The sequence below is a fragment of the Leptonychotes weddellii genome, chromosome X (assembly GCF_054177405.1).
Source record: "Leptonychotes weddellii isolate Sample4059 chromosome X, ASM5417740v2, whole genome shotgun sequence".
NCBI classification, from domain to species: Eukaryota; Metazoa; Chordata; class Mammalia; order Carnivora; family Phocidae; genus Leptonychotes; species Leptonychotes weddellii.
The window spans coordinates 85,107,444-85,132,485 of record NC_138385.1 but is presented as its reverse complement, the minus strand read 5'-3'; the positions used below and the strand labels follow the sequence as shown (position 1 = coordinate 85,132,485).

General features: G+C 35.4%; 1 protein-coding gene across 1 annotated transcript in view; it reads left to right on the top strand.

Annotated features, from left to right (window-relative positions):
* Nucleotides 1-25,042, top strand: part of LOC145717739 (interleukin-1 receptor accessory protein-like 1) — a 952,714-nt gene that overhangs the window by 171,201 nt on the left and 756,471 nt on the right. The window contains exon 2 of the mRNA XM_081807968.1: nucleotides 10,676-10,781. Coding sequence (XP_081664094.1) covers nucleotides 10,700-10,781 — 82 coding nt within the window. The 5' untranslated portion in view covers nucleotides 10,676-10,699. The remainder of the gene's footprint in view (nucleotides 1-10,675; nucleotides 10,782-25,042) is intronic.

Here is a 25,042-nt window from a genome sequence, read left to right as displayed (position 1 = left end):
ACTGTCTATTATCTGCTTGGAACAATTTAATAGGTATTGTAAACACACCAGGAAATGTGTAGGTTTGTGTGTATGGGTTTGTATCTTTTTGTTCAGAATCTATTTTAATTAGATTCTGACTGCTATTGTAGTGTTTCTATTAGTGACCCATTTAAGTGGATCTTATGACTGAGAATATTAGAAATTATTGTAGTGACAAAATATTTAGCACAATGTAGTTTATCTGGATGACTCTTAAATTGAGACATGTATATGGTTTTGACTTACAGAATTAAAATAATAAGAATTTATCCAGATTCTTGACCAATTTGAGATAATTTCATTCTGTAAAAGCTTTTTTTAAAAATTTTCCAGTTATATTGAGGTGTAGTTGACAAATATGTATATATTTAGGGTATATCACTTGATGTTTTGATAAACATATACATTGTGAAATGATTACTACAGTCAAGTTAATTAACATATTCATCACCTCACGTAACTGTCATTTATTGTGTTATGAGAACATTTTTTTACTCTCCTAGCAAATTTTAAGTGTACAGTGCAGTATTAATAACTATGGTCACCATACTGTATATTATATCCTTAGACCTTATTCATCCTGCATAACCTAACCTCTGTACCGTTTAACTAATATCTCCTCATTGTCGCCACCCCCAGTCTCTGGCAACCACCATTCTGTTTTCTACTTCCTATGAGTTTGATTTTTTCAGATTTCATGAGATCATGCAGTATTTGTCTTTCGGTTCCTGGCTTATTTCATTTAGAATAATGCTCTAAGTTCCATCCATGTTGTTGCAAATTATTTTCTTCTTCTTTAAGGTTGATTAATATTCCATTGTGTGTATGTGTGTGTGTGTATCTCACTCTTTCTTTATCCATTCATCTATTGATGGATACCTAAAACCTTAAAACCTTTATTTTTATTTTTTTATTTAAAAAAAAAATTTTTTTTTAATTTTATTTATTTGCGAGAGAGAGAATGAGAGACAGAGAGCATGAGAGGGAGGAGGGTCAGAGGGAGAAGCAGACTCCCTGCTGAGCAGGGAGCCCCATGTGGGAGTCAGTCCCGGGACTCTAGGATCATGACCTGAGCTGAAGGCAGTCGCTTAACCAACTGAGCCACCCAGGCGGCCTAAACCTTTTTTTTTATTATGTTCAGTTAGCCAGCATATAGTACATCATTAGTTTTCGATGTAGTGTTCAACTATGCATTAGTTGTATATAACACCCAGTGCTCATCACAACACCTGCCCTCCTTAATACCCATCACCCGGTTACCCCATTTCCCCCAGCCCCCTCCCCTCTGTAACCCTCAGTTTGTTTTCCAGAGTCCTAGTCTCTCATGGTTTGTCTCCCTCTCTGATTTCTTTCCGTTCAGTTTTCCCTCCCTTCCCTGTGGTCCTCTGTGCTATTCCTTATCTTAAATCCTCTTCTAAGGAAATTTTAAAGGGATATAAAAATGTGTATATTTTTATGAAAAGCAGTAGATACTCATTTTTTTTAATTGGGCATCCGTATAACAATAAGGAGGAAACCTAAAATTTAGTATAATTACTTAACGATTGCAAAGATCATATGCTGTGAGGTAATTTTTTTTCTTGCCATTTATCTATATCCCTATTATTCATAATATGAATCATTCTCTATACAGCATTGTATTTTGCTTTTATCTCTTAGCATTTTGTTGTGACTGTAATCCAAGTGATAAACTTCAAAACTATTTGTGAAGCCTGAATAATATTGTATCTTAGAGCCATTCCCTACAATTTAATAGTACTTCTTTTTAGTGATTAGATACTTCAATGATACTTTATTACATATCTATTGACATAAATCTCTACCTGGGTTTATGAGTATTTAAGTGATATATTAGTTACCTATTAATGCATAACAAATTACTACAAATCTAGCAGCTTAAAATGATACAAATGTCTTCTCACACCACTTCTGTGGGTTAGGAGTCTGGGCACAGATTAGCTGGGTCCTCTTTTCAGAGTCTCACAAGACCGAAACCAAGGTATCAGCGAGGCTGAACTCTCACCTGAGACCTGGGGTCTTCCTCCTCCAAGTTGATGTGGTTTTTGGCAGAATTCAGTTCTTTGTGGTTGTAGGATTGAGGACCTCAGCTCCTAGAGGCCACAAACCATTCCATGACATGTGATTCTCTCCATGACGTGGCAGTTTGTTCTTCAGTGCCAGTAGGAGAGCATCTCTGCTGCTTCTTAATTCTCTGACATCTTCTATCTGTGACCTCTAGACACCTTTTTTAAAGGGCCACCTGATTAGCCTGAGCCCACTGAGTGTAGTCTCCCTTGGGATTAACTTAAAGTCAACTTATTAGTTGATTTATTTACAACTGCAGAACATCTTCACTTCTGCCATATAACACAGCCTAATAATGAGAGTGATACTCTCTTAGATTTATAGTCCTCACTCATACTGACAGGGGTACAGGATTCTATAGGGTGTGAATACCAGGGGGTAGGAGTCTTGAGGGCCACTTTAGGTTTTTACTATCACAGGCCGATTTCATTTGTTTAGTGATAATGCTCCCTTTATCATATATTGTTAGATATTCTGATATCTGGTATAGTGTTGTATATGTATTTTTCATTGATAAGTCATTTTTGTGGCTGTACCATTTTAACTAGCCTAGAATTAAAATGTATTTTGGTATCTTGCAGGCAAGTCCTACTTAATTTATCTTTTCTAAATTTCTCTTGTTTATTTTTCCAGTCAAATTTTAGATTTTATTTCTCAAGAAACAAAAATTCTGTTTGGATTTTGACTAGAAGTGAATAACACCAGTTTGGAAAAATTTGACATTTTTTGTCAGTATTGACAAAGTGGTTAATATTTTTATCTTGAAGCACATTATTTTTCAGTTTATAATGGAATGACGTTTTTTAATGTTTTTATAATCATAATCTATAAATACTGAAAATTGTGTGTTTGCCTTTTTCTAATACTTATATTTATAGCTATTACTCTTTCTGGTTCATTTCACTGCCTAGGACTTATAGAAAAAAGCTAAGTAATAGTAGTAACCTAAACAACCCTTGCCAGTGTTACTCTCATTTTACAAAGTTTATTAAATTCCTTATATGAGTTCTGATCATTTGTTTTGTCTTTTTTAAAAAGGTTTTCTGTGAAAAAAAAAAAAAAGATTTTCCATGTTTTTACAACCATAACCATGGTTTTCTGTTCCTTGTGTTCTTTGAAAGTTTGCAGGTGCTCATCTGTGGTATTTACTGTAGTCAGAATTTAGGAGTTTATACTGTAATGGTATTTAGAATTTTTAAATGTTTTTGTTAGATTTATGATTGTTTTTGTTTAGCAGATTTTCATAATTTACATTCCCAGAAATCCATTCTGTAAGATTTTCAAATTAAGTAAAATTAAAAGTGTTCTAAATTTTTTTTTAAAGATTTTATTCATTTATTTGAGAGAGAACGAGATAGAGAGAGCATGAGAGGGAGGAGGGTCAGAGGGAGAAGCAGACTCCCCGATGAGCAGGGAGCCCGATGCGGGACTCGATCCCAGGACTCCAGGATCATGACCTGAGCTGAAGGCAGTCGCTCAACCAACTGAGCCACCCAGGCGCCCAAAAGTGTTCTAAATTTTTTGTCATTGTATATTTTATATCATCTTTTTCACTTTTGATTTCGTTTATATTATTGATCTTACTTTCTTAGCAGATTACAGTTTGTTCTTTCTAATACAAAGCTGGTTATGACATTCACTTCTGCAAACACCATTGGCTTCCCACCCGCTCAAGGATGCGGTTCAGATTTCATGAGAACCAAGCCCTTTCTAAAGGTACAGGATCCTTCTACAAGTTTTCAGACTTCCCTGGTGCCACTCAGTAGGTGTGCCAGTTATTCCACCGTAACTGCAGCCACTACTCCAGTCTGTTTGCAGAACATTCCGTAGCATTTTACGCCAGGTTGCTGTACAGCAAACTATTCTATGTATAATTCTCAGGACATTATGTAAATACGGAAGCCATTCATTTTGAACAGAGTTATTTGACTGTTCATTATCATATTCTTATGACCTTATAGGGAAATTTGTCAAGAACCATATGACTGATGATCTTACTGACATTTTGGTCTTTTAGCCAGGTTATGAATTAACTTCTGCGTATCATTACTGGTCTTAGTTATAAGGTCAGGAACTTTAACATTCTCTTGCCAGCCAGGCTCTTTAGGAATGAATGATCTTCTGGTTAGGATTGTGTTAAAAAAACAAAAACCAGAACTTGGTTTACCAGGACCATTTTGTAAACAATTTTCTAATGACTTAATACTTCATTTTGATGATCTAAACATACACACTTGCCTACTCTTCAACCCATATTGAATAGGTTGTCAAGTATATAGTTTTATTTTCACTAGTGGTTTTTCAGATGCATCTTGCACTCTTTTTATTCTCTTCTACCTGCATCTATTGTCCATCACTTTTTAAACCCTTTCTACCCTTGCCCAAAGTTAGCTCAAATGTCACATTTCTCCGAGATTGTTTTCATGACCCCTCCAGGCTGTACTGAGCATGTTCCATAGACTTGAGAATTCGTCTGACACCTATCCCTTTGGTATAATCATTGATTTCTCATGTCTTTCTTCCTTAGCTACAGTGACCATTTCCTAATGGTTTTGTATTCTTAATACTTAAAACAGTATCTGAAACATGGTAGGCACTCAAATTTAAAAGTAAATGTTTAGATGTCTTCATAAATTCTGAGTGGTTGATTTTCCTGAGGATAATTTTGATAAGCACTAGGTGTTATACACAAATGACGAATTATTGAACACTACATCTGGAACTAATGATGTGTACTATATGTTGCCTAATAGTATTTAAATTAGAAAAAAAGTAATTGTCGTAAGTTCATGACAGAAGAAACACATTTCTCTGGGGCTAATTTTAAATATTTTGCTTTTTTGGTAACTTTTAGTTGCAGAGTCTTTAAGAACCTCTGTTTATCATCTCCATAGGAAATATTTACCACAGCTTTAACATGAATTGCTTTATGTAAATTGTGCCGGGTAAAATACTTTGTGTCATGCACAAATGGATACGTATAAGAGTGGAAAATGGTATACTTTTGAGTTTAGCAACGTAAAAACTTTAAGGACTAAATAAAATATAATGGACCATTTTTCGAGCACAATTTTTCCATACCAGGCAAGAGTGGAGAGAAAGGAGACCTAGGAAGACAGCATTTTAAAATGTATATAGTGAAATGTCATTGTTAAACACTGTGGTAGATACCATAAAGACAATTCTTTAAAGGTTATAAAAGTTTGAAGTAGGAATTTGCTCCCTCACTATTTGGGAATGGTATGTCAACAATGAACTAAACTAAAATGAAATAAATATCTCACATACTCATGTCCATGTTTTGTAGATGAGAAAACTGAGACTTAAAGATACGAAGTTGTTTGCTTAACCTAACCTACAGTAAGACTCTTAACCCGCTTCGTTCTCATTCTAAAACCAGTTCTGTATGCTTTACAATGAAAATGGAATAAAACAAACCGTGCCACTTCCCTCCACTTTACTTCCAAACTGGACTTTGTATTCATCCTGTATACTTTTTTCCCTTCTGCTTGTAAAGGGTGTCCCAACTTGCCCATACTAATATCTCTCCTTTCTAGATTCACCTTCCTCTGGCTCTGCTTCTCTTGCCTTCAGTTTAGATCTTCTTCATTCTCAACTAAGTTATCCCTCAGCTTCTCTACTCTGAACTATGGACTCCGCGTCTTACCATTTAGGAACAAGCAAATGAAGCTTATTTTCCTCATTAAATTCTCTGATTATGCTCCCATTTGTTTAATCAAAGGAGTAGCCAGTATCAGTGGCAGTATCTTAAATCTAAAGCTAGGTTTGTCTTTTTTTATCCTTATAATACGTAAGGTCTCCCTTTACTGTCTGATTTTTTCCCTTCTTCTCCCTTTGAGTCCCTTTGCTGTCTCATAAACATTTGTAGGCTCCAGAGGTGAAAATGTAAGCCCTCTCCTCTGTGTTTTCTGTGCTTTCTTCCCATTTATTGTAACCCATGTCTTTAACTTCAGCTAAAATTACAATATTATCATTTTCCATCTTTACACTGAGCTTCTGGCTAATATTTTTAATTAACTACAAGATAATTCTAGTAGGAGATTCCACAGGCTGTTTAAAATTGATGTGCCTCAAATATAATTTCATATACTTCTCCATCCTCAGTGTGTAAAATGTCTTTTTTGTTTCTATATATTGGTAAATAGGATCGTAATAGACCTAGTTGCTCAAAATAAATGCCTCAGACCCACTTTCAAAGCTTGCTTTTAATGCCACTTCCTTTAATATCCCTGAACTCTTGTTATTCCCAAATACATTGTTTTTTCAGCATTTATCTCTACTGTATTAAGGCAGACCTCCTTCTTCATCTTCCTATACCACTGCCTGCTAACTAGTTTCTTCCACCTTTAGACTATGCTTTCTAAAACAGTTAAGATTTTTCACTTACAAGCATCCATTGGTTCTTCGTTGTCTATACTGCAAAGAATTCCTAGGATTGTGTGGAAAGGGGATAGATCAGAATTTCAGGTGAGTCGTCATGTGTATTCTGAGGAAACATTCAGTGTACAGAATGTTTTCATGATAAAGAGGTTAAGAAAGTGAAGCTGCACGAAATATTCTTGGATGAAGTTAGACAGTATATGAGTGAAAAACATTGTAGGGGGCATGAGGAAAAAGTCCCAGATTCTTACCTAGCATAGCTTGCTATTAACAATCTCACATTGACATCTTTATTTTTTTTAAATATTTTTATGTTTTTTAATTTTTTTTAGAAAGTGTGTGTGCGAGAGCAGGGATGGGGGAGGGGCAAAGGGATAGGGGGAGAGAATCCTAAGCAGGCTTCACGCCCAGTGCCAGGCCTGATGTGTTACTCGATCTCATGACCCTGAGGTCATGACCTAAGCTGAAATCAAGAGTCAGACGCTCAACTGACTGAGCCACCCAGCACCCCTGACATCTTTAATTTCTGTCACTATAGCTCACAACCTGTGGTTTATTTATACTTTGTTACTGGAACCTGCCATTTCACATCCTTTCTGTATTAGTTTCATTTTGCTCCTGTGACATATTACCACAAATTAAGTGGTTTAAAACAACCCCAATTTTTAATGTTATCATTATGGTGGTTAGAAGTTCAAAATGCATTGGACTCACTTGGTTAAAATCAAGGTGTTGGTATGACTGCATATTTTCTAGAAGTTCTAGGGGAGAATCTGCTTCCTTGCCTTTTCCAGCTTGTTTTGGCCAAAGTCATTCCTTGGCACATGTCCTGTTCCTCCATCTTTAGCGTGCATCACTCCAATCTCTGACCTTTGCCTCCATCCTTATAATCTGTCTCTATGAATATCATTCTTTCACTGCCTTTTTATAAGGATGCTTTTTATTGCGTTGAGCTTACTTGAATCATAATCTCCCATCGCAAAATCCTTAATTTAACCACATCAGCAAAATCCCTTTGACATGTGAGGTAACATGTTCACTAGTTTCAGGATGTGAACGTGTTTGTGGGCAGGCATTATTCTTCCTACCAGAGTGACAGTTTCACTTCTACTTTATCCTAGACCCAGAAGTCCCTTTACCTTAAAAAACAAAAAAAACAAAAAAAACACTTTCCTTTATGACCTAACTGAAATGCTTCTTCCTCTGAAAGCTCTTTGCTGTGACTTCGCCAGACCAACCTGAAGTAGAATTAATAGATGCCTCCCTCTACTCCCTCAGCACATTATACTCACCATATGGCAATAGGGCCGGTCTAATTAAGTAGGTAAGCATTTGTCTCCTTTATTGGTCTACAAGCCTTCTTTATTAGAGTGCATTGCATTGTCTTTGTGTCCCCACTACACCATAGCACAGCATCTTGTAACTAGGATATGCTTAATAAATGTTTACCAAATGATGAGTTTGAATGCCAGAATTCAACTTCATGTAATAGCAGCCACATTCAGTCTGTCATTCATTCACTTTTTCAGCTAAAATTTACTGAGCATTGGAAATAAAAAGATGAATTAAACATATTCACCCTGATGGGACTTCAAGTCTGGGAAGATAGAAAGACGTATAATTAAAGTGATAAGCTAATAGCTTGAGGTAGGATGTAAAGAAAGCTGGTATATCTAGGAAGTGTCTCAGGTGAGAGGATGTGAGTTGTGTCTATGAGAGTGTTAACAGTCATGGTAACAGCAGTCAACTGCAGTGTAAACAGTAACAACCGCAGCTTTCATTTCTTGACTTCGTTGTGTGTGCCAGTGCTCTTCCAGGTACTATGCTATATACTGTAGTGATACCTATTTTTCAAATGAAGAAACTAGTCACAGAGAGTTTATTTGCCCAAAATGACACCCCTAATAGGTGGTGAAAGTGGAATAAGGACCTAGACTGACTGATTGCTCATAACCACTGTAATATGTTCATTTTGTGTAAGGTTTAGTAGTGGTTCACATGGCGTCATATGGTGATGGTATTAATAGGAAATAGGCAGATAATTTCAGGTCCATCCATCCATAATTTGAAGCTACTTGAAATTAGGTCATTGATAGGATGAACCACCATGTGACAATAAGAATGTACATAACAACATCACTATATTTATATATAGTTGGCATTGGGATTTGTGGGTAAGGATTTTAATCATGCAACAAGTACAGCAAAGCTTGGATGTCTATGACTAGATATATTTGATCTGTCTTTCAAGATAAGATACAATAAATTATGTCAAAGAGGTTTGTAAAGATTATTATTGTAGATTGACCAAGATGTTGAATCTGTGAATTGCTACATATTTTTTCCCCTAATACACAGCATTTCAAGAGGCTCAATTAAGGATCTGGACGTTACCAAACTGATGCTTTCCAAACCAATTGAGTTTTAAGAAATAAAATTGCGAACTAGCTTGTGTGCCTTAAAGAAATGAAATGAGTGGGGAAGTAGTATTTTGAACAAGAGTAAAGTAATAAGATAGTTAAGCTGGAAGGTCTTGCAGTGTATAGTTGGATCCTGGAATTGTTTGGGTAGTGCTGATGAAACTCCCACTGAGAGACAAACTGATTCTCACTGCTAACCTGAAGGCTGAAGATAGCAACTTGAAGATTTCCTGCCACTCCAGTTAGTGCAGTGGCTTGGAAATGGGATTCAGGGTTTAGGAATCCATGACTCAGGCTTGCACTGTAATGTGGCAGTTCGTCAGATGCATTTGATGAGTTGGCTTTTCACACTAGGTTTCATTTGTGTCTTTATGTGAACTCAAAGTCCTTTAGAAAACCGAAACAGGCTATCGTCATTTTTTAAAAAAGATTTTATTTATTTGACAGAGAGAGACACAGCGAGAGAGGGAAACAAGCAGGGGGAGTGGGAGAGGGAGAAGCAGGCTTCCCGCCGAGTAGGGAGCCCGATGTGGGGCTCGATCCCAGGACCCTGGGTCCATGACCTGAGCTGAAGGCAGATGCTTAAAGACTGAGCCACCTAGGCGCGCCTAGGCTATTGTCATTTAAAGGAGCTGGAGTTAAAATAGCTTATTCACAGTGCTTATTTTAAAAATTCACTGACTTTCTGACTAAAATGATGATGGTATCACTTTACTGCAAGTGAATAGATAGGGATTTTGTTTTGTGAATTAAAATGTGTCTTAACAGACTTTTATTAATGCGAATGAATTACTCATTTAGAAATATTCAGAGGTAAAAAAAATTCAGAGGTATCTGTGGCAGTAGGAGAGCAAAATATGTGACTGTCAAACCACCATTTCAGCTTCCTCATTTTTAATAAAGTCATAGTGATTGAAAGCTGAATACGATCAGTCCTCAACTGTCTTGCAAAGAAACTTGTGCTGTCATGGATTGACAATATATTTGAACTGTGTTCTGACTTGCTACTTTTTGAAATTCAGTCTTTCACCTCTACTATCTCAGTCGTAGACAAAAATAAAAGAGGGGTGATTTTTCCAAGAAAGATAGTGTTTCATTTCAGTTAATTTCAGATGGAATCTATCCCCCTTTTGAAATCCAGATACTAGGCTAATGTCCCTTCTAGTACTTGTAATAGGAAGAAATGATGTATCTTTCCATAGCTTTCAGAGACAGTGTACTTATTTTCAATAGAGACAGAGTCTTAAAATTCTCTTGAAATATCTTTTAGAGATTTTTGAAAGATAGTTGTAAAATTAAAATTAAATCTTTAGAGGCATAGAATTTATGATTTCTTTTTGACTGGGAAGAATGATACAGAATAAAATCATATTCTATTGTACCATGGAACATTAAAAAATGTGTTTAGTAATTTATGTTAGAAATAAGTTGTTAGTGAAATAGTCTTTTTGACAGGATTGTTTCCACTTACTTAAATGCAGTTAGGTACTCTCAAAAACCCTTTAAGGGATCTTAAGATTTTAAAACATGTTAGGGGCCTTATGGAAAAATAATTTTGGCACTACCTGTTTGGATTTTACTTAGCAACCACAACATAAAGGAAAACATGATACAGATCCTGTTCACATTCTTCACTCTTGTGATACCCATTGCCCCAATTGTGTGCATGATCAAAAGTTAAACAAAAATCTTAACATATTGCTATATATTTTTAAAAAAATATGTTTTTCATTTTATCTTTGCTTTAGGGAACAGCCTTTAAAACCTGGAAGATGAAAGCTCCGATTCCACACTTGATTCTCTTATATGCTACTTTTACTCAGAGTTTGAAGGTTGTGACCAAAAGAGGCTCTGGTAAGCAGTGTATCTTCCTTTATTCTCATTTTTATGGCTTGAAGTGATGGTGCTACGTTCATATATGTGCCATTTGTGGAGAGATTGAGAATTAATGGGGGCCCGTGTTGTGGAAATATTGCAGACATATTTTTAAATGAATGGAGCTTATTCACAGGGAATTAGAAAGGTGAAAATAGATTGAAAAAATGTGGTTTATATCATCAATTAATATGAATTTGAAGGGATTCAATACCAAAAGCTTGTACTTTTATTTCATTTTATAGTATGATTTTCAATATTCTTTTATAAAGAGTGTCATTTTAACTTTTGCATGGAAACATTGTGACTTACTTTCGTGTTAACTTTACTGTTACCATTTCAATATCAGTTATGCTTAGGGCAGATTCTTTTTAGTGTTGTACTTCAGCTGATTTGCTGGATTATTTTGCAGGTATTTAAAGAAAGCACCAGAGTTATTAAAGAAAATATCATGGAGGAACATCCTAACATGTTAGTAGAAAGTATAGAGGTAGACTGGTAATAGGAAAGGAGCTGCTAAATAGAATAATGTTGAAACTTATGGAAAACTGTGTGTTATAAGACATCTTGGTTTTCAGCTGATTGTTGATACTTGGAGTGAGTGAAATGTATGAGGCAATTGTATAAATACTGTTACTGGTATGAAGTTTTATTTTGTCTGATAAGTGACTGATAATATGAAGCCTTGCCACACTCACATTTTATGTGGGGTTACAGAATTTTTGAAGCTATAGCTTTTGAGTGCAATGGAGGAAGAAATGTGTTTAGTTGCTAGAACTAGAATGTGTTGTATGTTAGTACTAGAGAGACAGTGAGAAAAAGAGGAGATAATGTGCAAGAGGCTGCAAGGTGTTGTGATTATCAAGAATTGGATAAACAAAAGTATCTTGGGAATTCAGAAAGGAGAAGGAATGAAATGGCCTAGATGGGGCTACAGCAACCATTCTCAGTCCCTTAGGCTAAGAGGCTTCAAACTCATATTGATTATCTAATGAAAAAGGCCACATGCAAGGGAAGTAGAGAACAAGTCTGCTATCATGAGCCCCCCACCTTCCTTGGGTGAAAGTCTGGGGAGGAATTGAGGGGTACTTGTGCATGGACAAGGAGATGATGCAGGGTTGAGAGTTAAAGGAATTTTCCTGAGCCTCTTGGCTCTAGAACTTTTTGGTTACTGTACAGCTGTTTTATCTGCCATTGATGTGGTTGTAGACAATGTGAAAAAATAATGTTTCTATGTTGACACATTATTTCATATGTTCCTCTTGGTGGATTTTTTTAAATGGAGAAAACCTTAGAGCAGGATTATGATGTAGTGGCTTTTGTAATTCGAGTGGATTACTGGCAAATACCAGTTATTTTGATTTCTTTGTCTGCCACTTGCAATGAAACCTATGGGGGTTACTGTAGGTACAAGAGGGAGCAAGTCGTGAAGGAAGCTGGTAATTTCTACAACAGTGTTATTTTCTCCAATGGCAATTTACATTAAAAGCACTTAATATGGATCTTTGAGATACTGGCCACATAGAAGGGAAACACTTAGCTGTCTAAGTATTATAACAAAATGAAACTATTCAAAATAGAAATATTGAATGAATCTTAAAAACTTAATTTTTTCTGGTTATGATACTTGGTTACATAAAATTTTTTTCAGTTCTTTTTGTGTATGTCAGATTTAAGATTGATGTATTGAAGTGCAAATGTGACTTTTTTCCCACCATCAAACAGTGGTGAAAGGTGCATTCTATATAAATTCTAATCTGGGGGAAAAACTTTTATTAAATTGGGATTTACTTTGTTTGTTTGAGTAGCAAGGGAGCAGAGCTAGAAATGTGGGACAGTTGGAAAATTCATAACTCCTTCTGCTCCAGAGACCTGAGAAAACTCAATGACCTGTCTCAAAATCAATTTTTATTTTAATGATATAATTATTTTGGGAGGGTGGTAATAAAATGCTGCTCTAAGTTTGGCAGAAGTTCTGAGACCTTGTTCTCCTCTATTTACAAATATAGTTGTCACATGGCTACTTAATACCTCCCAAGCCAAATGTGTTTTCTCTATCATAATGTAAAAATGATAAATAGGACAGATAATGAGACTAAGCAGCAGGTTTGATTTATTTTTCTGTGTAATGTGAATTAAGATAGCTTCTCCCACTATGTGTGTTAAGACCCAGCTGGATGAAGGTTTATTTGTATGATTTTTGAATATTAAGCGTGCAATTTAGGAATAAATAATATTAATTTATCCATATACTTTCATAGCTGACACTCATTTCAGCTGATGCCTGTTACCATGGCACCTTTGTTGAGAGAAGCAGATATGTAGCTTACTGAAGAGCATCATTACTGATCTCCATAGATCAAGTAGAAAAGGAGTGCACTTGCCATCTTCTCCTTAAAAGATAAATGGCTCAGTCTTCATGCCTGGTCCAACCTATAAAACCAGAGGCATCAAGGCCGGGGAATAAAAATCAATTTTTGATGTTTGATCTCACATATTAACCAAGAGGGCTACTTATCCTTGTTCTTTCTTCTTCTTATTTCTTTTTTATTTTTAATTTTATAAATCTTTTTGAAAATACAGTTAACATCATTTAAACCCAAAGCTTTTCATGTGTCTTTTGCTAGAATATTATTTTTAATTCACTGTGATTACTAGAAAACCAGAACTAGATACTTTAATAACCAAGAGCATATTAAATATGATTATAGTACATATTAGTAATGTTGAATTTTTTATGTCACATTACTTGTGTATAGCATTGACTTTAGATAAACACATATGGTTATTCCATAAAAATGTAGAAGTAGGTATTTGTTTCTCATTAACAGAACTTACTTGAAAGCAATAGGATCTCTTCATAAACAAGTTGGAGATGTAATTTTTTTTCATTTGATCACTTTTTTATTATTATGTTAATCACCATGCATTATGTCATTGTCTTACACCCCCATTGCTATGAATTTAAGGAACAAATTAAATATAATGAAGTTATGTCATCATAACATCCTTGATTGAAATACTAAAAATTGAGTTTTATGATGTTTTGGTTTAGATATCACTTCGGGTATATATATGATTATAACAAGGATTGAATCTAGTGTCTCAGGTCATGTTCTAAAGTTTTGCCTACATTTAGAATGAAGGCCTTTAATATCAGTGGAAGCAGATATTCAGCCTTTGTACCCAATAGATTTTCTTTTGGAACAATTTTCTACCTTGTTTTTAGTTTTTATAAGCAGCACTTGAAGAAAGAGGTAAAGACTATCAGTAATACCCATTCTCCTCTAGTTTATGAAGCACTGTAGCAATTCACTAAATAAACATTTGAGTTGCTGTCATTTGTAGAATTCTGTACAAAAATCATGTTAAGCAGATGCTTGCTTGGAGAGTCTGTATCTCTACCAGTTCAGAAAGGTTTGCTTAATGTTCTTGTTAATGTGTGTGTGTGTCCCCTTTTCTCTTCCCTCTTTTTCTTTCCTTTTTTCATTTCTTCCTTTCCTCCTCTTTGCTGCCTCCTTTTTGCTTTCTCCTCTTTTCCCTTCCTCCTTCCCTCCCTCCTTCCACCCCTCTGTCCTTTTTTTATTAGTGTATTTGTCTGCAAACAAAAGAACCTATTTTGAATATTCCCACACTGTGTGTTTGTAGAACTTTTTTTAACTACAAAAATACTGTTACTACTTTGTTTGAAGGGTTAAAGTCCATGAAATACCGTGTCTTCAAATGGTTATTTCAAGAGTGTAGCATGGTCTCTGTTCATAATGGCTATTACATATTTTTTATTTTGTGTGATTAAGAGGATTTGGATTATGATTCAGAGGCAGGGACATAATATAAGCTGTTGAAGGACTGTTATGTACAAAGTATGGGTATAGTATTTTGGGGAACTAAAGTGTAAGTTGTGATTTGGCCCAAGAGTTTGGGTCGTGGAATATAAATTGAAGCCAGAGGGACCTGGATATAGAGAATTGGGAAGAGAAAGGTATCCAGACCTTTTGTTTGTTTCTCTTTGAGCTCATATCCATCTCCAAAATATGAGTGCAAATACCCTGATTTATATATGCTTATAACCTTCACAGTGCCACATATGATATGTGTTTCAGTCTGGATTCCATAAAATGTCTTCATGCAATGATGATTACATGAATGTATGAATGAGTGACTTTAATGTTCAGGCTGGGTTACATCAGTGAGGATGGTACAAGTGTTACAAAAATAAAGGTAGAATGAAATAGAGAAGGATTTGGAAAAAACTTTTTTTCTTAAATAGAAATTGGTATAATGTATAATATGAGACTAGTTGAAGTGAAAGATATAAACTCAGAATAAGCAGTATCTAAGATACGCTAGGGTTTATATGAAGACAGTGAACCTTTGCAAATCATGATGTCTTCATGAGCTTGAAGTGCAGTTCAAAATGTGCTAGAAGGGAAGGAAAATGATTCTTTAAATATTATTGCATTGGAATTTTACTACATTTAGTGCTGCTTTAAAGAAGTATTGTCATTATGCCAACATTTTGGTTTTAATGGTATTGTTCAATATATGCCACCGTGTAAAGGGTGTAGTTCATGATTACGGATACACAATAAATAAGCAACTGACTTCAGTATAGGAAAAAAAAAAGTATTTACAATTATTAGAGCATATGGAGAATAGTAGGTGGCTATAGTACTACAAACCAAAGAGTGTATCTTATTCTAGAAGGTATTTAGGATGTGTAAAAGCTACTAAAAACAGCCAGCTATTAGAGAGTAAAAGGTTTACCACAGGGAATTTATCTTCATTCTAGAACATGACCGTAGACGCCTGTTTGTGTAAAATGATTTAGATGCAGTTCTTTCTGACAGCAAGAGGAAGTCTCTCAAGAGGTTTTCGTTGACTTGTAACTCTAAGCCCAAATAATTTATACAAGATAATGGTAGTTAAATCACCAAAGATACAGTTTAGGCTCTAATCTTTGTATTTGTTATTTCTGGATCTTCATTTCTTTTAGGGAAATAAATTATGCTACTGTGTAAAATTTAGATTTAACTGAGAAAGTTTTGGTGGGGTGTTTCCGTCTGATGCCAGTGTGATATATTTGCGTCAGCCTCGTGGGCATTCCAGAAAATCAGTGAGCTTAATTCCACATGATTAAGAAACAACCTAGTCCCCCAACATCTGCCTTTTATTATGTTACCATGTGTTTATTCCCAGTTTGCCAAATATGTCAGAAAGTATGAAGCATTTCTCCTGTTTTTCCTTTGGGATAGCTTATAAGAGCAAACTTCTGAGGCTTTGTTTCTTTACTTTTTGGAGGAAAAAAATGTACTTTACTTTTTCTTGGAAAAAAATTCCCCCCTTCTAATGTATCTTGTTTTTAAAATAAATTTTGAAGTTAGATCTAGAATAATTTTATTACTCATTTGAAATAATGTCTTGAATTAGACTAAATCTAATGAATAAATGGAACTTAACCCTGACAGAATTATCCAGTATATTTGTTTAATAATCATCTGATATACCTAAAAATTTCACCATAAACTTGTTCACCTTTAGTTGTCAGTACAATTTTATATAGAGTTGGTGTAGAATAATGTCATTTGTGGAGACTGATGCCTGGTTCATGGTAAATTTACATGGAGAAGATAAAAGTCAATATGGATGAGTCTTGCAAGTTGAAAAGAATTTAAATGGAAGAGGAATACTCCAAGTTAAAAAATATATCAGTGTGACATTGTATCAAAGGGATAATAAAAGATATATCCTTCTATGTATGTAAAGGGAGAAATGAGGAGTAGGGGCGGAAGTGAGCAGCCAGTCGATGGTGAGCATTTTAAGTCATGTTAAGAAACTGATATTCATTCTAGAGATAGCACAGAGGTGACAACTGGAGGACAAGCAGATGAGCCCCTGATCCGTGATGAATTTACTGTAGGCTTGAAGATGATCTTTGAGGTGGCTTGGAAATTAGGGACAGTTTTGTGTTAGTATCCTAACAAATAAGCAAAAAATTCAGTGGCTTAAAGCAACACAAATTTATCATCTTACCATTGTGGAGGTCAGATGTCTGAAATAGGTTGGTAGGACTGTGTTCTTTGTGCAGCCTCTAGAAAATCTGTTTCAGGCCATTTTCATGCTTCCATTGGCTACCTGCATTTTCTGGCTCATGGTCCCCCGTCATTGCAACTTCTGCTTATATCGTCACATCTCTTTCTCTGGCTCTGACTTTCCCCACCTTCCTCTTTACCTTTTAAGGGCCCTTGTGATTACATTGGAACTGCATAGGTAATCCAGGAAAATCTCCCAATCTCTAGATCCTTAATTTAATCAGATCTGCAAAGTCCCTTTTGCCATGTTATGTAACAAAGCCATATGTTCCAGGGATTGTGATGTGGACATCTTTGGGGAGGTGGGTGCATTATGATTTCTACCATGACTGATAATTACCTCAGTTAGTCAAACAAATTTCTTACTGCATTTGGATTAGAGATTAGAGAATGGGTGGTCAGTCAGGAGCTAGATTAGGAATGGGGGAAGTTGAAATTTTTTTCCTGAAGGGGACCATGTGATCTGTGATCTATGAAAAAAGAGAAGTAGTGGGGGAGAATAGGAGGAAAAGGGAAAAGAAAACGGCAGAGAAAAAGGGAGACAGGGAAGAAGAAGGATAAGAAAGACTCTAGTGATGCTTTGGATCTTGATAACTTTTAAGTTTCATCTGCACCCTGCAAATGTGCTCTAAAAAATATCGCCATTTTTTTGTCTGTTTCTTTCAATCAAAACTGCCTGACACAAAAATGATTTCCTGACTCAAAGTACCAGCAGTAAGAACAAGAGAGAAGAACAACTTTAAAGTTAGAATCCATTGAGTTTGATGATTAGAAGGACGTTTGAAAAAATAAAGGTAGAGAAAATAATTCTGTAATAGGATTAGATGTCATCAATCATATTAAAAGTTTCCAAAGAACAGAAACTCAAAAGGACCGCTTATTTAAATAAAACAGTAGGGAAGTCTTTCTGATTAAGATGAAGCCCAAAAAGAAGATTGAGCACAGAGTATGAAGAGTTTCATATGCCTTGCCAGGAGATTTTGGATTTTATTTTGTAGAACAGAAAGTTTTGACTGAGATATTTAATTACTTTGCAAATCCCTTTAGTAGTAAATTTGGTCTGTGAGGTTGGGCCTCGGATTTGGCAGATCTATGCATTGTGGTGTCTTCTATATACCATAAAGATGAAACTCCTTGATAAATATGCAGTAGTGCTGCACAAATGTTTGTGCCACTTCATCAGTAAAGCTGCCTTTACAGAAAAGAAAAGACACACAAAGAGTCAAGCTATAAAGGGTCACACATGTGAGTGGCATGGTCAGATCTGTTTTTGAACAGATAATACTCTCGGTAGGAAAAGACTGTATTGGGATTCCAGTGTGATCAGTCAGGGACTCAATAAAAATCATATCGAGCTACACTAAGGGCCTGAAAAGCAGTCAAAGGGACTGAAAACATGTTTCTGGAGAAAAGTAAATGTGGACAAGTGAATGTTTGGAGATAGATTGTGAAATAATTTGAAAATAATTATATTGATGATGTCACCAATTAGGAATAGGGGCTTTTTTTTTTTTTTTTTTCCTTTCAGGGAGAGATGATTGAATGAGTTGAGTTTGGAACATATGAGCTGTGGCAATCACTGAAAATACTGAGCTGATGGATTTATTGGTCTGGAGTTATACTAGTTTCCTGTGGCTGCCATTAACAAATTACCACAAGCTGGGTGACTTAAAACAATAGAAATCTATTCTCCCACAGTTCTGGAGGCTAGAAGTCCAAAATCAAGGTGTCGGCAAGGCCACATTCCCTCTGAAGGCTCTGTGGGAGAATCCTTCCTTGTCTCTTCTAGCTTCTGGTGGCTTCAGGTGTTCCTTGGTTTGTATCTGCATAGTTCCAGTCTCTCTGCCTGTATCTTCACATGGCCTTCTCCTTTATATCTCTAATCTCCCTTTGCCTTTCTCTTATAAGGACACTTGTCACTAGATTTAGGGTGTGCTTCAATAATTTAGGATGATCTTGAGATCTGAAAGCTATTGTCAGGTTTTATTTATGTGTGTGTGTGTGTGTGTATTATACAGAATCAGTATATTATAATGGCTGTTTATTTTATAAAGTTTGCTTAACTCTTAGAAGTTATTATTTTTTCTATTAAGGTAAAACAAGAGTAAAACTCTTGGTCATCCATGATAATGAGAATAATTGTACTATAGAAAGGAAAACATTTCTCCACCCAAAAATTCTTTTACTTAGATTTGAAATGTTTGCCTAGACTAATCTCCTGAAGGTAGGGTAATACTGATTCAACTTTCATTCCCTTATTTCATACAAACAAATGGGAAAGGTGGCTTACAAGGGTATTAAAATGTGTCATGGTTAATCCTCATGTTGACTATCATAAATTGTCAGCCATTTGTACAGATAAACTGATAGTGACATGTCAAATTTTTTCTACATTGCTGAGCACTAAAAACACATGCTTTTGAGTTATTTTTCCAGAAATAATTTATTTTTTTAATATATTTTTTTATTATGTTCACTTAGCCAGCATATAGTACATCATAAGTTTTTGTTGCAGTGTTCAACAATTCTGTAGTTGTGTATAACACATAGTGTTCATCCCAACATGTGACCTCCTTAATAGTTTAGATTGTTTTGGTGAGTATTACGAGACTTACAGAAATGGAAATTAAGAAACTTGGATTTCAATCCCATTATGTTGATTGGGACAAGTCCCTGAACCTTTCAGACCTTGGTTTCCTTTTTCATAAATGAAAAATTTTGAGCTACATTATCATCACTAGAAATCGAAGTTTATCATTGTGTTCATTTCACAAGCATTTATTGAACACCTTCAGTACGTAGTATATAAAAAGACACCTTTTCTTCTGTAACATATTGTACGTATTTACAAATTGATCAAATAGATTTTTTTATTTATTTTAAAGATTTTATTTATTTATTTGAGAGAGAATGAGAGAGAACACATGAGAGGGGATAGGGTCAGAGGGCAAAGCAGACTCCCTGCCAAGCAGGGAGCCCGATGCGGGACTCGATCCAGGGACTCGATCCAGGGACTCCAGGATCATGACCTGAGCCGAAGGCAGTTGCTTAACCAACTGAGCCACCCAGGCGCCCTGATCAAATAGATTTAGATGACCAGAGTTTATAGCCAGAATACTCCCTGGCTACATTTAACTTTATGCAACGTAGTTTGTCCTAACACTGCAGAGTGGAGGCTATCTGTTTAAAACAAAAGTTCAATTAAGAAAAAAAAATTGTTTTTGGTTAAAAAAGCACATGGTATATAGTTACAGTGCTAAAATAAAGATAAGGTACTTTTTCTTGCAGGTAGTGATGTATCTAAGTGAAATTAGGTTTGACAGTTCACAGTGCTAAACTGTGTTTTAGCCTATTTTTGCTTATTTATGGCAGATTTCCTTTTGTAGAATTATAGTCTCTTCAAATATCTGAAGTGCTGACTTGCATGGGAAATGTTGCCTTAAGGCAATGACAATGGATAACTTTGCCAAGTTTTAAAATCTGAGGGTTATATATAAACATTTCTTTAAAGAGTGTCTGTCTGTAAGCCTTTTGTGGGCATCCTAAACACTATTCAATTATTATTTATATACTAACTGTACTAAAATGTTTCCCCATTAATATTGCTACCTGGATTTCAGTAAAGTTCTGTCACTGGCATTTTACTTTGATTACTAACAGCATATTCCATTTAGTTTTTATTCCACGTATGACACAAACATGTGAATGATAAAGGAAAATTATTTTCATAATTGATAAGAAAAGGTTTCCATACTCTGATTAATTCATATTTTTTCATCAACACATATTCATATCAGAAGAAAAGGACAATTTCAAATTGAGAAGATTCTTCCAGTTCTTCCTATAAATACGTCCTATAAAAGAATTGGTTGGACTCTCCATCGCCATCTGGTGGCTTTTCAGAGTTGGTGAAAATACAGGAATAAACAAAAAGGAGAAAATAAACATGGAAAGAAAACTTCTAATGAATTATTTTTCAGATGTTATTTTTTTATTTTACATTTTAAAAAATTTTATTATGTTAATCACCATACGTTACATCATTAGTTTTTGATGTAGTGCTCAATGATTCATTGTTTGCGTATTGAAGAGGGCACCTACTGAATGGAGCATGGGGTGTTATACGCAATCAGATGTTATTTTAATTGATTTTAATATTTTCCAAGTCTTTATTTTCCCCAATTACATTGCCGTAGGTTTGAAAAAAAAGTAGATTTCTGTTCGTTCTTGGGTATATTTTATAATAGAAATTTTCATTGCGTTTTTAAAGAGACAGAAGAAATACTGTATTTTACCAATATATAATCATGTCAGTTTGTAGCCCTATATTACCAAGTTCAAGTTACGTACACAAATACATTCATATTATAAAGTATTTTAAAAATTCCTTCTTGTAATGTGTTGTTGCCGTAAAGGTTTTGTCATTGTAATGACTTAGGCAATAAAAGGAGAAAAAGTCAAGGAAGATTTTTTAGTTGTTGACTAATATAAATAAGAGCTGCTGGTAGAAATATGGAAATGAAGAAAATGGGAGGATGGCTCTGTGCTAAACTGTTTAGATTTTCCTGATTTCCTAGAGGACTGGGCATGGAACATGAGGTGGAGGGTCCTGAGTGTAGTCAAGCTAATAAATGTAAAGTACTACTTACCAGGCAAAGTTGCCTTGAAAAAGCATTTGCTCTTTTTTAATTAATTAATTTAAAATTATTTTTTATTATTATTATGTTCAGTTAGCCAGCATATAGTGCATCTTTAGTTATTGATGTAGTGTTCAACTATTCATTAGTTGCGTGTAACACCCAGGGCTCATCACCACACATGCCCTCCTTAATACCCATCACCCATCTTACCTGCCTATCCTAGAAGAATGAGGTCCAAGTTGAAAGGAAATTCCTGGTTGGCCATGTTTCATTTTTTATAAAATGAAAATTTCCAAAGGGCCGTAGCTGTTACAAATATCTTTTCAGGGGCGCCTGGGCGGCTCAGTTTTTAAGCATCTGCCTTCGGCTCAGGTCATGATCCCGGGGTCCTGGGATCGAGCCCCACATCGGGATCTCTGCTCAGCGGGAAGCCTGCTTCTCCCTCTCCCACTCCCTGCTTGTGTTCCTGCTCTCACTGTCTCTCTCTCTGTCAAATAAATAAAAATAAAAAAAAATTAAAAAACAAAACAAATATCTTTTCAAATAAAAGGAATATATTACACATACACAAATACTAACATACAATCTTTCTATCTTTTTCAGTCTTTCTAAAGTTTGAAGATAATCTCCAACTCTCTCCAGTTATGAGTACTTATATATAATGTGTACAGCTGAATTCGTTTGTTAGTTTCTTTTATGCATTTATGACCTAATGTCACATGGAAGCTCCTTCATCTTCCCAATGGACAAAAGTAATAGGTTCTGTATACAATTGTTAACAAACATCTATTGAATTCCTACTGTAGTATGTGGTCAATAACATTGACTGACATCAGTTATCCTGGCTATAAAAGAGGTCAAAATGTTTAGATATTTGGCTGTAGAGATTTGACTTTTGGATTCCTTATTTTAAAAACTAAATGACAGGAAATTTTAGTAAAAGAAACAAGGTGAAAGGATTTATCATTGTTAGGTTTGATCACTTCATTCTTTGTTTTCCATTTCCATGAATTGTATTCTGAAAATTGTTTATACAATTTCCCCATAGCTTTGGTGATTATTGTTTTAGAAACATATGGACTGCTGATTTTGGTAGCCACATGTTTTTTTCACATTATAAAACGCATGTATCTATCATAACTTTGGAATTGGTAATACTATAGGCATTGTTCTTTCATATTTACTAGTCCATTCTAGTTACTCTTTCATATTTAGCAAATACTTTCACACAGAGCACACTATACACACACAATTGGACTGGATTCCCTGAGAGATTAAAAAGATGAACAAACAACTCTCTCTATACTGTCTCTGTTGTTAAAGATCTTGCAAAAGAAATACGTGGTATGAGATATACAAGTGTAATGTATCAGTTCCTATTGCTCCTTTGAAAATTACCATAGATTTTGTGGCTTAAAACAATACAGATTTATTATCTTACAGTTCTGGAGGTCAGAAGTCCTAAAATCAAGGTGTCAGCAGGGCTGCATTCTTTGAGGAGCCTCCAGGGGAGAATCTCTTTCCTTGCATTCTCCAGCTTCTAGAAGCCATCTTCATTCCTTGGCTTGTGGCTCCTTCCTAAACTCAGATACCGTGACACATCTTCCAAACTCTCTCTCTCTCACCTCTACTTTCATTGTCACGTCTCCTTCTCTGCTTCTCATCTCCTGCTTCTCTTTCATAAGGATTCTTTTGATTACAGTTAGAGTCCATACAGTTAATCTAGAAAAATCTCTCCATCTCAAGATCCTTAATTACATCTGCAGGATCACTTTTGCCATATAAGGTAACATATTCACAGGTTATGGGAATTAGGGTATGGGAATCTTTGAGGGGACATTCTATCACAGTTATACACTACAGTAGTTTTTACATGAAGGAGTTTATGTGGCTGGAATACACGTACAGTTGGGCACAGCATGGATGAAAGGAGGGAGAGTGTCAGGAGGAAAGGTGGGAAAAGATAGATAGGAGCCATATCACAAAGGGCTTTGTATGACGTGAGAAGAAGTAGGAATATTACTTGGGAACAACTGAAGGAATTTAAGCAGGTGTGTAGCAGGAATAGCCTGACCAGGTAGGTTGGAAAGAGCTCTGAGAGCAGAGGGTGGGAAATGAAGCCAACAGTCCAGGCCAGGAAGTTATGAATTGAAGCAGTAGGATTAAGGAACATGAAGATATGGATTTGATTGGTAGTGTAATAAAGAATTGATAAAACTTAGGGGCTGATTGTATAAGTCAAGAGAGGAAGAGGTGGAAGATGATTCTAGTCGCTTTCATTAGAGTCCTGTTGAGAATTAATAGCTAATGTTGCACTTCTAGTCTGCATTCTTCCTGGGCAGATACATTTTTAGGTTTCAATATGATCTATCTTTCGTGGTTTGGCTTTAGACCTGCACTGTACATCCGACATAAAAGCCTAGGTTTTGGAGCTAAAGCTCTCTTTTGTAGATCTCTCACACAGCGCATCTTCCTAAAGTCAGTATTTACTTCTCATAGTTGTTTCAAGTTTCTTCGGTCAATGTGCTTGTAATGGAGGATTGTATTAATGAGTGAGTCTTCCTTTGCTAATTTCAGTGAACTACCTCAAAAGAACATAGGGATATTTTTTAAAGGTGTCAGGCTTTTTTTAACAAGTACAATATGACATATATGCATACATTCATGCATATACACATATCCACATACATACGTGTGTGTGTGATATATATATATATATATATATACAATTAACTTCAAAAACATTTATCAAGCTGCCACTATGTGCCAGGTGCTGAGAGTCCAGAAGTGATTAGGATATGTGATTGCTGCATATTTTAACATCTGTCTTTTATTTACCCAACTAAATAGTACAGGCTCATTGAGTGTAAAAATATATGTGTTTATGTATATGTCCTTTAGAATCACTGTGCTTGAAAGAATCATTGCATAATTAGTGCTCAATACATATTTGTATTTGATTGCTGGATTTAAGCATGTTGATGAATCTCATCACAACACTGTATTTTCCCATAGCGATTTTTGTGCATGTCATAACTCCTCCCCAATACCAGAAGTTCCTTGAGGAATGATCTCTCTATATAGTTTAACTTCATACTTTTTACAAACCCTCACCCAAGACCTTGCACAGAGCATTCTCTGACCAATTGTTATGTGAGCAAATGAATGAATTTAACTTACATAAAATGAATAGTTTATTGGAGTTTACATTTCTCTGGAAAGGGAGAATTAAATTTTATCTTCAGTTGTCAGAGTGATCTGACCATTGGTGGGTACTGAATATAATTCCCTGCTGGAATTTTACTAACTGAAGCCAGAAGCACTGAGGCTGTCCTAGGAAGTGGATCTTGAGGTAACATTTTTTCTTCTGCTCACAAGGGCAGCTTTTTAGTTATTTCATTGTAATGGGATTTGTGCAGCTTTTTCCTCCTCCTTATCCATGGAGTTTTTGCCACATGTATGCATATGTAGGTCATTCCATGAAGGAGGACTAGATGGACGAAATGAA